Here is a 14935-nt window from a genome sequence, read left to right as displayed (position 1 = left end):
AATGTCCTGGCCCCACTGGTGGACCTCCTGATGGCACCTGGTATTTTTGGCCACTGTGTGACAGAGTGTTGGACTAGATGGGCCTTTGGCCTGATCCAACATTGGCATCTCTTATGTTCTTATGTTCTTAAATCTCTCACAATTATGCAGCCATAGCAGGCAGGAGGGAAGGAGGTGAATACCTCCAGTGCCAGAAACTTGTAGAGGAAGAGTCAAACTTTGGAGACTCACCAGAGGGCCAAGGCAGCAGGAGGCAAGAAGCCTGGGCGAGCTGGGCTCCTCCATGCCTGGCAGAAGATGAGGTGCAGAGGCGAGAGGTGGGCAAGCAGAACAGGCACTCAGCCAGCCGCACAAGCTGTGTGCAAAGAAATGCAAGCTCAGGGTTCGTGGGTCGCATTTTGGGCTGTGAAAGAGGAACTGGCTCCATTCCTGGAGTTCTCTCGAGTTCCTGCGCTTTTGATTTTGCTTTTTGCAAATCCGCCTCCCAAGACTGCTCCAGGTGCTCCGGCCTAAGGGCTGCTGGGGGCGGGGGCTCAAGTGCTCATTACTTGTGGAGCTGAGGCTCGATGTCTCCAGCTGCTCCGCCACCTTCCCTTCCCTTGGTTTGCTCGGTGAGCCCGAGCAAGCCAGTTGCTGGAGGGAAGGAGAGGCAGTTTAAACCCCCTTCCCTTCCCTTGGCTTGCTCAGGATCCCCACGGCTGCAGAGAGCCCGAGCAAACCCTTTCAGGCTGCTGTGGGCCGATTCAGATTCTCTGATCTGAATCGGCTTTCCGCAGTTCGGCCCCATTATATCCTATGGGCCATTGAAGTCAATGGCGAAAACATAGAGTATATTCTGGGATCTGGAGGGGAGGGGGTTTAAGGGAGAGGCTCCAAACTCACAGTGTAGCTGCTGGAGCCTCTCCCCAAGATACCCGCCATGTTTCAGGAACATTGAACCAGGGGGTCCAATTCTACGAGCCCCCAAACAGGTTGCCCCCATCCCCTTCCCTGCCTGCCAGCAGCCCAGCAAGCCTCTCCTTGCCTTCCCCAGGGGCTGCTGCGTTCTCCGAGGGTTGGGCAGGTGCTGGGGTCGGGGAACCGGGGAGGAGCGGGCTACCAAGGTCCGCAATAGAGGTGGCTCCTCTTCTTCGTCGTCTTCCTCAGCCACCTTGGAAGTTGGGACCGCGAGAGGGCCCTGGTGGCAGTGGTGGTGGTGGTAGCGGTGGCTGCTTCCCAGGCCTGTCCTGTCACACAGCAGAGTCCGCGGGCAGGCAAGGAGTGACACTCCCCCCCCTGCTTCCTTTCCTTCCCTCCCTTTGCACAGTCTGAACTCTCTCCCACACCCCTGGGATGGGGGGGGGACCAGTGAGGCATGCATGCTGGCCGGCTCTTCCTTCCTGCCAAGCGGCTCTACAGCTGCAAAGGGGTGGGGGAGACGTGCACGTATTTTGCGCAGCCAGGTCTCCCCCCACAGATCCCGGCCCAGCGCCCTGTGTGCAGCATGCCCCCCCCACACACTCCTCACCCTGCTGCTTCTACGCACCCTTCTGACTCGCCAGCTGCTCATGGCTCACACACGCCTCTGGTGTAGTGGGTTAAGTGCGTGGACTCTAATCTGGGAGAACCAGGTTTGATTCCCCACTCCTCTGCTTGCACCTGCTGGATGACCTTGGGCAAGCCATAGTTCTGGTCAGAGCTGTCCTTGAAAAAGAGCAGTTTCTGTCAGAGTTCTCTCAGCCCCACCTACCCCACAGGGTGTCTGTTGTGGGGAGGGGAAGGGAGAGGAGTTTGTCAGTCGCTCTGAGACTCCTCTGGGTAGTGAAGGGCGGGATATAAATCCAGTCTCCTCCTCCTCTTCTCCTTCTCCAGTTTGTTGTAGTGGTTAAGTAAAAGGTAAAGGTTTCCCTTGCTCGAAAGCCAGTAGAATCAGACTCTAAGGTAGCGGTGCTCATCTCTGTTTCAAAGCCGAAGAGCCAGCGCTGTCCGAAGACATTAGGACTATCGTATTTGATACAGCTGATGATTTAGGGGAGTACAGCTTCCTTCAGCTGCTTCATGTGTCCAGCTCACCCCAACTCGACTGTAGGGCTTCCCCCCCCCCGACACTTGCTCAGCCCTAGCCAAAAGTTGGGAAAGAAGCCCAGAGGTCAAAAAAATAGAGGGGTGGATGAGTTGGGCCCTCCCCCCCGTGCTCTGCCTGCCTGGCCCCATTTCTGCCCAGCAAGTCCAGTTATCGAGAGTTACACAGCACTCGCTCCCCAAGGGTGTCAAAGGAACAGCTGGGGTTTGACCCTTTATTTACTGGGATATTTACATCCTGCTTTTCTTCAGGGATTCAAGGCAGTTCAAGGCAAAGCATCCTGGCCCCACTGCTGGACCTCTCGATGGCCCCTGGTATTTCTGGCCACTGTGTGACACAGAGTGTTGGACTGGAGGGGCCTTTGGCCTGATCCAACAAGGAGCCAAGAGGCACAAATAACAATTGATTTAATTGCACAATCATTCTGTTGCACATAAGACCAACAAAAACTATAGGTAAAGGTTTCCCTTGCTCGAAAGCCAGCCGAATCTGCCTCTAGGGGGCGGTACTCATCTCCGTTTCCAAGCCGAAGAGCCAGCGCTGTCCAAAGACTTCTCCATGGTCATGTGGCTGGCATGACTAGATGCCGAGGAGCACGGAACGCTGTTACCTTCCCACCAAAGCAGTCCCTATTTATCTACTTGCAATTTCTTGCTTTCGAACTGCTAGGTTGGCAGGAGCTGGGACCAGAGACCGGAGCGGCCCTCGGGTCTTGAACTCTACAGCTGCCTAAAATCAAATGCAGTAAGATACTCCATGGTGTCTTTCCAAACTGCCCTCTTGAGGCAGTATCAAACTTCAAGAAATGCCCTCCCAGACAAAGACCAACTGACAGTCCATCGTAGGAATGGGGAGCAAAGGTGCCCTCCGGACTTCTTCTAGGAAACGATTCAACAAAATGGATCCAGTTACTTAAAATGCCCAGGAACAGAACGGTCTGTGAGCGGGCACAGAGAGAAGCAGGTGTGGCTGTTGAACGGGGCTGTGGAGGTGCTGTGGCACAGAGGAAGAGCATCTCCTCGGCATGCAGAAGGTCCCAGGTTCAATCCCCGGCAGCATCTCCAGTTGGAAAAAGAACTGACAGCATGGTGTGTACCATGATAAGACTACGGGCACAAAGTCGGGCTCGCACATGGCCACAGGAACGTGCGGAGTTTCGCACCAAGGACAATAGCTTCTACGGATCCGAGAACTCACCTATTGGTCAGCCAGGATCCTAATAGGGAACCAATAGGGGGAGTTGTGTGTAAATAATCCAATTATGGGTGTGAGCAGTGTTCCCTCTAAGCTGAGTTAGGGTGAGCTAGCTCAGTTTTTAGCCTCCGGCTCACACATTTCTGTCTTAGCTCACGAAGGATGGGCTCCAGAGCAAACTAATTTATGCAGCAGCCAAATTGCTCGCTCACAACTTTAATGCCAGGAGCTCACAAAGTAGAATTTTTGCTCACAAGACTCCACAGCTTAGAGGAAGCATTGCAGCCAGTGGTTCCCTCTCAGCTGAGTTAATGTGAGCAAGCTCACAGTTTTTTAGCCTCCGGCTCACACGTTTTTGTCTTAGCTCGGGAAGGATGGCTCCAGAGCAAACTAAGTTATGCAGCAGCCAAATCGCTCGCTCACTTTAATGCCGGTAGCTCACAAAGAAGAATTCTTCCTCACAAGACTCCACAGCTTAGAGGGAACATTGGGTATGAATGTTGGGTGTGTTTTGAACGGGAATATATGCGGGCCATGGGCCACTCTAGTTATCTCAAGTTCTCCTATGTACTAATAAAGGATGAGCTGAAATCTCTACTCCATGCATCAGTCTCTGTACTTTATACAGTGGGTGACATGAGAGACCTCCGCCTAAGACCCTGGAGAGCTGCTGTATTATGTATTGAGCCTGAACTGTACTTGCAAAAGGACTGAGCTTGGGGATGCATAACAATAGATTGCTAGTATCCTAGAATGAGAGTCCCTTGGACTGCAAGAAGATCAAATAAGTCAATCCTAAAAGAAATCAACCCTGACTGTTCCCTGGAAGGCCAGAGACTGAAGCTGAAGCTCAAATACTTTGGCCACCCAATGAGAAGGGAGCACTCACTGGAGAAGACTCTGATGCTGGGAAAGATTGAAGGTCAAAGAAGACGGGGACGGTAAAGGATGAGATGGTTACACAGTGTCATCGATGCAACGAGCATGAAGTTGAGCCAGCTTCAGAGGACGGTGGAAGACCGGAAGGCCTGGCGTGATCTGGTCCATGGGGTCGTGAAGAGTCGGACTCGACTGTGCGACTGAACAACAAAAATCCTAGAATGGACCAGTAGGGAGACAGGGATCCTAGACTAAACCAACTGGGGAAAAAAATAGTGTGTAAACAGCCTATCGTTGGGAGTGGGGTGTGTTTTGGGCGTAACCCTTTTGAGGCATAAATACCTGGCTTCGGCCAGGGGTAGCGATTCTTCTTCTCTCTCTTGCTGAATCACTAATAAGGAATGAGCTGATCACTTCTACGGGTCTGAACCTAGTATATTTCATGCTGCCAGTCTGAGTAGACAAGACTGACTTTGCTGGACCGCGGGGTGTGTGTGTGTCTGATTCTGTAGAAGGCAGCTTCATCTGTGTGTTCACCTGTTCGGAATGGGAGAGGCCATCCTCTAGCGAGGAGGATCCAGGCTCTCGCAGGGCCTGCAAGGAGAGGTGGCCTCCATGAGCCCCTCATCCCGTGCTCCCCAGAACTGCCCTGCAGGGGGACTCACCCCATGATGACGGCTTGGTTGGGGAGGGGACACCTCGCGGCATTGACCCTCTTCTGTTTGGTGGCAGCAGCTCCAGATGGGGACCTTTGTCCAGCTGGAAGTCGATCTGGTTCAGACGCCCTGCAGGAAATCGCAACGAGGGACGCAGAACTGCCGGATCAAGACAGGCGGGGTGAGCCAGAGCACACCCTATTGGAAAATGCCTTTCATCTGCATTGCTTGTCACTGATGGGGTTTCTTTTCACTAGGATGATCCTCTTTGTCCACATCATAAACCAAGAGTTGCCCACCCACATCCGAGCGATTCACCCCCTCATGCTCAAGGAGACTGCCCTAGTCCCGTCCCGGCCACCACCGGGGGGTGGGGTGGGGTGGGATCTCCCGGGCCCGTCCCACTTTCCTCTGGCGCAAGGAGCCATCTGTTGACGCATGGGTCAGAGGCAGTGTTCCCTCTAAGCTGTTAGTGTGAGCTTGCTCAGTTTTTTTAGCCTCCGGCTCACACATTTTTTGTCTTAGCTCAGGAAGGGATGGCTCCAGAGCAAACTACTTTACGCAGCAGCCAAACTGCTGGCTCACAACTTTAATGCCAGGAGCTCACAAAGCAGAATTTTTGCTCACAAGACTCCACAGTTTAGAGGGAGCATTGCCCACTGGGCATCCTCCCTGCCCAAATTATGTCTTCAGACTCCACAACCAATCAAGGCAAAGCATCGCTGTTTCTTAGCCTACTGCAGGTAGGGAAATCTGGTAGGAATTCTTCAGCATTGACCAGGATTTAATGGGGGGTGTGTGTGGTTTCATTGCACCAGGGGAAAATATTATGGTTAGTGGCATGGATCCAGCCCCCGTTATAAGAGAGAGGAGGCATTTTCTCAGGGGCCTGGAGGAATGTTGCTCATGTGATGGAGAAAGTGGGGAGAACAGACTTGTTCGAGGACTGAGTCTGCACTGGTTGGAGGTACCAGCCCTCACGGAAGCTTTGCTCACCTGGGAAACCCAACACTTTATTAAGGCATCTCTTGCGCAAACGGCCCCACGTGGAGCCTCTGTATGCCAAGTCACGCTCTGTGTAGCCCAGGAGTGTCTTGGGCAGCGAAGGGGCTTTCACGTCTGAGCTACCTGCACCCTTTCGCACGGGGAATGGCAGAGGCTGGAGACACAGGGCCCTTCTGCCTTCTCCCCTCCCTCTCACCTCTGGCCTCTCTCTCTCTTTGTGCCTCAGAGGAAGCAGAAGTGTCTGGCTTGCTTCAAATTCGACTCCAGTGAAAACATGTTGGACAAATCGGTGCGGTGCCTGTCGCAGCAAGTGCCGTTCTTCCAGGTGGGCCTTCCCTTCTCCCTTTCCTTGGTGTGGCCCGCACAGGTCAGGGCCCATGAGAGGAGGAGGCTGGAAGGCCTCGGGGAGGTATTGTGGACTACGAAGGCCTTTGGCTGCACGCCCCCAGGGCATGCCGGGAGGAGAGGGGCAACCTGATTCAGGTGCCCTGTGGAAGCCAAGCAGGTCTGGCTCTGGTCTGGTGGACACCGGGCTGCCAGTCTCCCAAGTGGTAGCAGCCAAAAACGAGAGATCACGGGAGGAAGTGGAATTCCAAAAACAACATCCGTGACGAAAATAACGAAGAGTCGATAAAAGAGAAGTTGCAAAAAAGTTTACTGTAGTAATTTCTGTAGAAATTTTTCTTCTATTATCCCTCACACGCCAACAAACAGAACAGAGTCAACATGGAATGTTTCCTTCAAGAGTTGACAAGTAGTAATTGATAAGAATTGGGATTGCGACACGCTCAGATAAAGCAAATATTGTGAAACGAATTGTTTACATTGCGCAGCATTCGTTAGTGTGTGGGCAATAATAGAAGAAAAATTTCCACAGAAATTACTGCAACTTATCTTTATCGACTCTTCGTTATTTTTGTCACGGATGCTGTTTTTGGGACTCCAGTCTCCAAGGGGGGGTACCAGAAGATCTCCAGACCCCAGGGATCCATTCCCCCGGGGGAAATGGCCGCTTTCCAAGGTGGACTCAGTGGCATTATACCTTGACTCTATGGGATTACAGTCCCTCCCCAAACCTCGCCCTCTCTAGACGCCACCCCACAAATCTCCAGGAATTTCCCAACTCAGAGTTGGCAGCCCTAAAAGACAGGCCACCAGGGACCTCCCAGGCACACTGCTTTCATCTCCGTGATGTGGGGCAGACAGGCAATTAGTTCTGGAGGTGATGGGGCTCCACAGTTGATGCCCCTCCTCGTTGTCCTGGGCTGGACATGAGGGTGTAACTGTTGACACATCATTCACACATTCCCAAGGCCCAAATGTTGCTCCTGTGCCATCCAGGGTCTGTGTCCTGCCCGCCCAGGCAGAAGTCAGCAGTGCTCACTCCGGGGGGGGGGGGGGGGCGCGAACGTGCAGGCGCTCCAAGCCTGCCTGCCTGCCCAAGAGCAAGTCGCGTCCTCTGAATGGAAAGCTGGTGCTAGCACACCCTCCGGTGAGGCAGCTGCCCAGGGCCAGGCCTGCTGGGGGGGGGGGGGGGAGGCACCTGACCACTCATTCCCCCACCACCACCGCTCCCCTTGGGGGAGAGGGGCATAGGGGCTGCGTGGGCAAGGATCGCATCAGTGGACGAGGGGTGGAAGATGGATCCCCCTCCACCCTGGCGCCCGGGGGGCTTTCTGCCACCGGGAAGTACCCTGCCCTTCCTCTGGGGGAGCCCTTCTCATCTCGCCCTCCGCACCCGCCTGCCTTCTGCGCTTCCTCAGGGGAGCTGCACCCTGCATGCTGACAGGCGGGCCCACTCTGAGGCTGAGCCTGGGCAGGATTAGTCCTCCTCCTCCTCCTCCTCCCCCAGCCCCCGCAGTAACAAAAGGGCCGTGGTGTGCACCCCGACCGATCTCCCGTCCCTCGTGACATGGTGCTGAGGGGGAGAGGTTCCCTGCCGCTGGACCTCCCTGCCCTTCCGTTGCCCCCGCAGGAGGTGAGGAAGAAGCAGGCGCGGGAATGCGAGCAGGTCAGGATGGAGGGTGAAGAGTACTACCGGCCGGGCGTGTTCGCCTTTTCCAGGGGGCTCCCGGTGGGGTCCAGCTGAGGCCACCCCCCCCCAGAAGAAGGCCGAGTCCTCTGGTAAGTGCTGTGCTGTGGGGCCACAGGCCCCCCCTCTTCAACTGGGAGGAACCTGGGGGGGGGAGACCCTGGCTGTCCCGGAGCTGGGTAGTTCCTTGGGGGTCAGCAGTGTGGCTCAGGCCTGAGAGGACTCCCTGACCCTGGCAGAGAGAAGGCCCGTGTGGGGCCACAAAGGGGAAGCAGAGACTAACAACGGAGCTCCCCCCCCCCCATGCAACTTTCCTCCTTTATGCACCCAGGAATCCCTGCAGGGGAGCCGGGGGAGGGCAACATCGGCGGGTGCCCCCTCAGCTCTGGGATTCCCTCCCCTGCAGCCCCAACCGAACCCTCCCGTCTCCCTTCCTCTCCTTCTCCCCACTCAGAACAGGCCTCGCGGTGACTTCCAGCCCAAGAGAGCAGCATCCCAGCCAAGCCGCCACCCAGTGCGACTGAACCACCGACCTGCCGCCGTTTCCTCTGCCCGGATTTTGATCTCTATTTACTCCTAACAATAAAGGCGCCAGTGAAGGAGGCCTCATCTTCCCGGTACTGGCTTATTTCAAACGGGGACTGGGGGCTGGAGAGGGCCCGTCGTCTACCTGTCTTCCACTCCAGAAGCACCCCCAGGGCCTGCTCAAGGGCTGCACAAACAGGGAGGCAGCCGCCCAGGAGCCCAAAGCCAAGGGGCACCTGCCTCGGGGAAGAAGAAAAGCTGGTTTTTACACCTTGCTTTTCTCAACCTTACAATCACCTCCCCTTCCCCTCCCCACAATAGGCACTTTGTGAGGCAGGTGGGGCTGAGAGAGCTCTGAGAGAACTGGGACTGGCCCGAGGTCACCCAGCTGGCTGCATGTGGAGGAGGAGTGGGGAACCGAATCCGGCTCTCTGGATTAGAATCATAGAATGTTAGAGTTGGAAGGGACCTTGCAGGTCATCCGGTCCAACCCCCTGCACTCTGCAGGAGCCTAGCTGAAAGAGAGCCCTACATACCTACAACGTACCCGAAAGATGGCCGTCCGGCCTCCGCTTGAAAATGTCCAGCAAAGGAGCCTCCACCACCTCCCGAGGCAGTCTGTTCCACTGCTCAACCACTCTTACTGTTACTCCTGATACTTAGCCGGTATCAACTCCCTTGTAATTTCCACCCATTAGACCTAGTCTTGCAATCCGGAGCAAAAGAGAATAGATCCGCTCCATCTTCTACATGAGAGCCCTTCAGATACTCAAAGGCTGCAATCGTGTCCCCTCTAAGCCTTCTCTTTCCCAGGCTAAACAGACCCAACTCTTTCAGCCTTTCCTCATAAGACTCGGATTCCAACCCTCTCGCCATTCTGGTGAGTCCATCACTCTTAACCAGGAAACCAAAGTGGCTCTGGGACTGGGGGATGACATTTTGGAGGACGGGAGCAGCTGCCTGATCTTTGGGAGGGGCTGAGCGGGTGTGTGCCGCGTCCCAGGAGACCCCCCTTGATCTCTTCCAGCCCACCTGGGACGCAGAGACAGCAGTCAAGAGGAGGAACTGAAGGCAGAAAGGCCAGGGAGCCGTGCCTGAGGGTGGGAAAACATCCAGTTTATTTCACAGGAAAACTTGCACAGCGTGACCGTGGGGCTTCAGCGGGGCATGCAGTGCCCCCACCCCCTGGAGGGACATCCAGAACTCAGACCCAAAGCCCCTTCCCACAAAGCCTCGCAAGGTGATTTCATCCACCCTCACCTACTTGGGTGCCCCCTTGAGGGCACTTTGGGGCCCACCTTCCCTGACCTCCCCTGGCACCCCCTCCTCAGGTCAGCTCCTCCTTTCAGGCCGCTGTGCTCCATTCGCTGCCCCCAAGCCCAGAGACCCAAGTGGAACGGCCACGCTTGGACCCCAAAGTGACTGGGCAGATGGGGAACAGGGAAACAGGGCCTGAGGACCTCCACAGTGGTGATGGGAACTCGGGGCTTCCATTGACCTGAGTGCCAGGTGGAATGCCGGGGAGAGGAGGGTATCCCCGCACCGGCACCAGGGCTGGCTGAGGATATGACGGACTGTCAGGATGTGATGGGTTTCTGGGCTGTCGCTTGACCCCTGCGCACCCTCCAGGGAAAGCCCAGGAGAGCATCGTTGCCAGTTCAGCCCCTTGGTGGGAAGGTGGAGGCCACCAGAAAGGCGGCATCTCCAGAGCCAACCGGGTTGCGCTCCAGGACCGGGGAGGGTGGAGACGGCTGGTGGGTGAGCCCGCCCTCGTGGCCCCCACCTGTTCCTTTGGACTCCACGCTCCAGTCCGCACAGCCGTTGGTGTGCAGTTGTCCCCGATGGCAGCCACATGCAGTGAAGCACCGTCAGCCCCCACAAGTGCAGAGGGCCGTCCACCACGCCACCAGGACAGGGGCCACTCGCGGTCTGGACACCCAGCAGGGAATCGGCAAGGCTGCTTCCTTGAGACTGAACTGCCTGGCAGTACAGAAAAGGGGCTGTAGGAGCCATCCCAGACGACAGGGTCTGATGGGGTTACTCATGAGGAAGCGTACCATGTCCCCAGCAGCTCGAGCCGTGAGGGGGACCAAATGGGGATCCCGGCCCTGAGCCCTACAGCCGAGAACGCCCACCCCTGCGTTGCAAACTCCAGTTTGGCCCCTGAACTGGTTTGGATGTTCCGTCTCTCCTCCCAAAGAACCCTGGGAGCTCTCGTTTTTGAAAAGGGCCAAGACGTCCGGTTGCAATTCCTGGCCCACCAGCTCTGATTCCCAGGGACCCAAGCCTGGTTGTGGGGGGAAGGTATGGCAGTTACACCTGTTTATGAGTAGATTCAGGTGGTCTGAAGCAGCAGAACCCAGTCTGAGCCCAGGGGCACCTTGAAGACCCACAGAGTTTTATTCCTGGTTATCAGCTGTCCCGTCCAGGCCCAGAACTAAACTTTGCTGGTCTTCAAGGTGACTCCTGGATGCCAACTTTGTTCTGCTGCTTCAAAGCAGTGCGGCTGTCACCCGAAGGGGGTTGAACTGGGCGGGAGGAGGGAGGGAGGAGGGGGAGGAGCCAGCGTGGAGGGGCCGGCAGGGACCCAGGAGATCCGCGAGGGCACCAAGGCCTGGGGGCCGAGCGCATGGACGCCCAGGGACGCCTGCAGGCCCGCAGCTGGGGATTTTTTGGGAGGGGGGGGCATAGCTAATTAAAGCAAAGTTAATTACATCCATTCAGTTTGAGGCCAGCCGAGGAGGGAGGGAGGGGCCCCGGAAGAAATGCCAGGGGGCCAGGCCCCCGTGGGCCCCAGGTTAGCTCCGGGCCTGCTCAGAAGACGTAGGAGCTGGGGTCCGGGCGGATGTTCAGGGCCCGCTCGGCCTGGACGATGGTGTCCTCGGCTCGCTTGCTCAGCTCCCGGCACTCCTGGAGGACCTCGTTGAACTGCTTGTAGGCCTCCTCCACGATGGAGCTCCGGCGGGCGGGGCGGAGGTCCCAGTAGCCTTCCGCCACCCAGGGCTTGGCCACGCCGGCGAGCTCCACGCCGCCTGCCCCACCGCTGGGGAAGCGCTTGAGGGAGCTATCCAGGTCTTTGCAGAGCTGGTAGAGCTCACTGCCCCGCCCCGAGACCCGCTCGCCATCGATCACCTTGACGCCGGGGAACATCTCGGCCATGGCGACGCGGTAGCCGAGGGTGGCGCAGACGGGGTTGCTGAGCCCCCCTGCCGGGCTGCTGAGGCGCAGGCTCTCCAGGCCCCGCAGCCCTGCCAGGCACTGCAGCTGCTGCAGGCTGCTCAGCAGGTTGCCGGCCGCGTTGAGGCTCTGCAGGTTCTCGCAGCCGGCCAGGGGCTCCAGGCTGGCCACGCGGTTGGAGGAGATGTTGAGGACGGCCAGGGCCTTCAAGGAGGAGAGCGGGCCCAGGTGGGCGATGGCATTGCCGGACAGGTCCAGCCACTCCAGGTTCACGCACTCCCCCAGGCAGCCCAGGTCCGAGAGGCCCAGCCCCGTCAGGAGGATGGACTCCAGGTCGAACTCGCCCGTCTTGGCCTTCAGCAGCTGGGAGGTGATGCGTGGCGGCTCAGCCTCCTCCCTTCTCTCCCCCCGGGCTTCCATTCTGGGCAGGCAGAGAGGTCTGGCGCCGCTCAGCCCTGCAGGGCCCGGGTCACCCCAGGGCACAAACCCTCAGAGCCCCTGCAAGAGAGGAAGAGGAGGGGGCAGCATCAGGGCCCTGTCGCGGATTAGGAAGCCAGACCGCCCCACTCGTGGAAGGAGCACATACCAGGGGTCATTTCATAGAAAAAGAGGTACAGGAGCTCATTAGTATAACTCATTAGCATAACTTATTTGCATGCGCCACGCCCCGTGACATCACTGGTAGTGTGTCAGAAGGCAACACCCACCGCTCAGGCTCCACTGGACTGCTTTGGATTGCTAGCTATTGGGGGGGGGGAGTGCAGATCTGTCCTCACAGAGGAGGGAGAGCTGGTGCCTGAATAAAACTTGGTCTTAAAGGTGCCACTGGATGGTTTTGGTCGGGGGGGGGGGCTCTACAGCTTACCTGGCTGCTTCTTGCTCTGACTGAGGGCTGCTGGGAGCAGGGGGTGGGGCTTGTTGCATGTGCCCGCCCCCCGGGCTCTTTACTGCCGGAGCTCTGCTCCTGTGCGCTCCTGCAGGAAATGACCCCTGGTACACACTTTGGTTTGGTTGTGCTCTCTCACGCACACGCACTCTGCTGCCACATATTGAATCAGAACTTTTGGGGCCATCGAACTCGGTCTCATCTACTCAGACTGGCAGCAGCTCTCCAAGGTCTCAGGCAGAGAAAGGTCTTTCTCCATACCTACCGCCAGATCCTTCGCTAACTGGAAAGGAATAAAACCTCCTCGGTGCTGATTTGCATGTCATTACTCATTCAAATATATGCATAACTGAAGTGGCACACTGCCCAATGCTCTGGGTTAAGGGATGAAGAAAAAACCACTCAAACCAAAATATGTTTAAGATGGGTCATAGAATCCTAGAGTTGGAAGAAGAAGAAGAAGAGGAGAAATTGGATCCGCCCTTCACTACCCAAGGGAGTCTGAGTGGCATACCAACTCCTTTCCCTTCCCCTCCCCACAACAGACAGACACCCTGTGAGGTAGGTGGAGCTGAGAGAGCTCTGACAGAAACTGCTTTTTCCCCCCCAAGAACAGCTGTGCCAGAACTATGGCTTGCCCAAGGTCATCCAGCAGCTGCAAGTGGAGGAGGAAGGAACCTCCAGGGTCATCTAGTCCAATACTCTGCAAATTCAAGAAATCCACAAATACCTCCCCCTCCACACCCACAGTGACTGCTGTTCCATGGCCCAGAAGATGACAAAAAACCTCCAGGATCCCCAGGGCCAAACTGGCCTGGAGAAGAAATAGCTTCCTGACCCCCAAAGTGGCGATCAGCATTTCCCTGGAGGTGTCAGAAAGGGCCACGAGGAGAACTAAGGACTGAGGCAACCCTTCCTGCCCTCCCTCTCCTGATCGGCCTCGGTTCACAGAATCAGCCGTGTCTGTCTGTCCTGAGCCCAGGAGCACCTTCAAGACTAACACAACTGGCGGCAGGGGAGGAGCTTTCTTCATGGGTCACTGCTCACCCGGCCCATAGCTACAGTGAGGACCTCCGGGGGCCTGGGCCCCCGACTTCCTGCCAAGGCCCCCTGACTCCCTATTCACCCTAGCCTCTCCCCCTCCCCGGACTCTCTGAAGCTGAAGGCGCAGGAAGCCAGTAGGTGAGGTAGGGCCGGTATTTGCTCACAGTACTACTATGAGAGTAGAAAGGAAGCCAGGGTGGCACGGGCCACGCTGGCAACAAGAGCCGGGCCACGGGGGACTGGGGCTGAGAGCAGTACCTGGCCTTTGAGCCCAAACGCTGTGGCACCGGTCCTTTCCTTCCTTCCCTCCTTCTTTCCTTCCTTCGTTGGCAAGGAAAAGGGGGGAGCCCATGAGAAGTACCTGGCCTTTTTGGCTGGCGCACCTTGGTGCAGCCTCTGCCAACCCCCTCTCCTCCCCTGCTAGCAGAGAGGGAGAGTAGTTTAATTGAATTGAATTGCAGGGAAGGGTGGGAGCTATATGCAGAAGTCCCGTCCCCCTGACTTATTTTAAGCCCCCTTGAATTTAAAAATCCTGGCTAGGGGCCGGCTGCTCCCTTCTCCAGATGCAGCCAGCTGCCGGACTCTTGCTGCTCCCTACGGCAAGACAGGTTTGGCTGGCGCTTTCGCCACATCACAGCGCCTGAATCGACTTCCTCTGCCCCTGGAGATGCAGGCTGGAGGGGTCTCCCAAACAGCCCTGCCTCTTCTGCAGCCTGAGATAGAAGAAGAAGAAGAGATTGGATTCATACTCCATGGCCCTTCACTACCCGAAGGTGTCTCAGAGCGGCTTACAAACTCCTTCCCCTTCTCTGTGAGGGAGGTGGGGCTGAGAGAGCTCTTGGCAGAAACGGCTCTTTTTCAAGGACAGCTCTTGAGAGAACTGTGGCTTGCCCAGGATCATCCAGGAACTGCAAGTGGAGGAGGAGTGGGGAATCGAGTCTGGCTCTCCCAGATGAGAGTCTGCAGAGAGAGAAGGTAGGAGACCTGTTCCCTGCATGTCTGTCCTCAGCTAGCATGGGGGGGGGGGGCGGACAGAGGGAGGGTGCCCCCCTGGACTTTGTAGGCGGCAGGTGACATGCAGGAGAGGCAGTGGGGCGGAGGGGACGGAATTTCAGCCCTAGAGGCCTGGGTTTGCATTGATTTCCAGCCCTGCAGCTGACTGGGGACCTGGGGCCAGTTACTCCCTCTTAGCCTAGCCTACCTCTAAGGGTTGTTGCCAGGGCAGGAGGGAGGAAGCCAGGCACAGCTGAGTCCCGTCACCTCCCCCTTGACCCCCTTTAACTGGAGGTATGCCCGGGTCGGCTCCAGCCCTCCTGGGGCTCTGGGTAGAAGTCTAGGGAGGGAAACCGGAACCGCTGGAGGACGTGCAGCCCCGCCCCCGAGGCAGCGCCTTGAGCCCCCGAGGGGTGCGGGGGGGGGAGCCTCTCCTCCCTGAGCCGCAGGGCTGTGGCCCGCGGGCGGAGGGGGGGGGCTGC

The 14935-nt window shown here is 57.2% G+C and overlaps 2 protein-coding genes across 2 annotated transcripts in view; one reads left to right on the top strand and one right to left on the bottom strand.

The window, feature by feature from the left end:
- RARRES2 (retinoic acid receptor responder (tazarotene induced) 2) overlaps positions 1-8415 on the top strand; it is a 10398-nt gene extending 1983 nt beyond the window's left edge. Inside the window, exons 2-5 of the mRNA XM_015412957.1 lie at positions 4868-4972; positions 6023-6121; positions 7772-7920; positions 8283-8415. Of these exons, the coding sequence (XP_015268443.1) occupies positions 4868-4972; positions 6023-6121; positions 7772-7885 (318 nt within the window). The 3' untranslated portion in view covers positions 7886-7920; positions 8283-8415. The remainder of the gene's footprint in view (positions 1-4867; positions 4973-6022; positions 6122-7771; positions 7921-8282) is intronic.
- A 2479-nt stretch (positions 8416-10894) lies between these two features.
- The window catches only part of LRRC61 (leucine rich repeat containing 61), an 11859-nt gene continuing 7818 nt past the window's right edge, over positions 10895-14935 (bottom strand). Inside the window, exon 3 of the mRNA XM_015412961.1 lies at positions 10895-12028. Within this exon, the coding sequence (XP_015268447.1) occupies positions 11168-11950 (783 nt within the window). The 5' untranslated portion in view covers positions 11951-12028 and the 3' untranslated portion in view covers positions 10895-11167. The remainder of the gene's footprint in view (positions 12029-14935) is intronic.

This window comes from Gekko japonicus, unplaced genomic scaffold (assembly GCF_001447785.1).
Source record: "Gekko japonicus isolate JY-2015 unplaced genomic scaffold, Gekko_japonicus_V1.1 scaffold2050, whole genome shotgun sequence".
In the NCBI taxonomy this organism is placed as follows: domain Eukaryota; kingdom Metazoa; phylum Chordata; class Lepidosauria; order Squamata; family Gekkonidae; genus Gekko; species Gekko japonicus.
The sequence above is the reverse complement of the archived record's forward strand: the minus strand, read 5'-3'. Positions and strand labels throughout refer to the sequence as shown.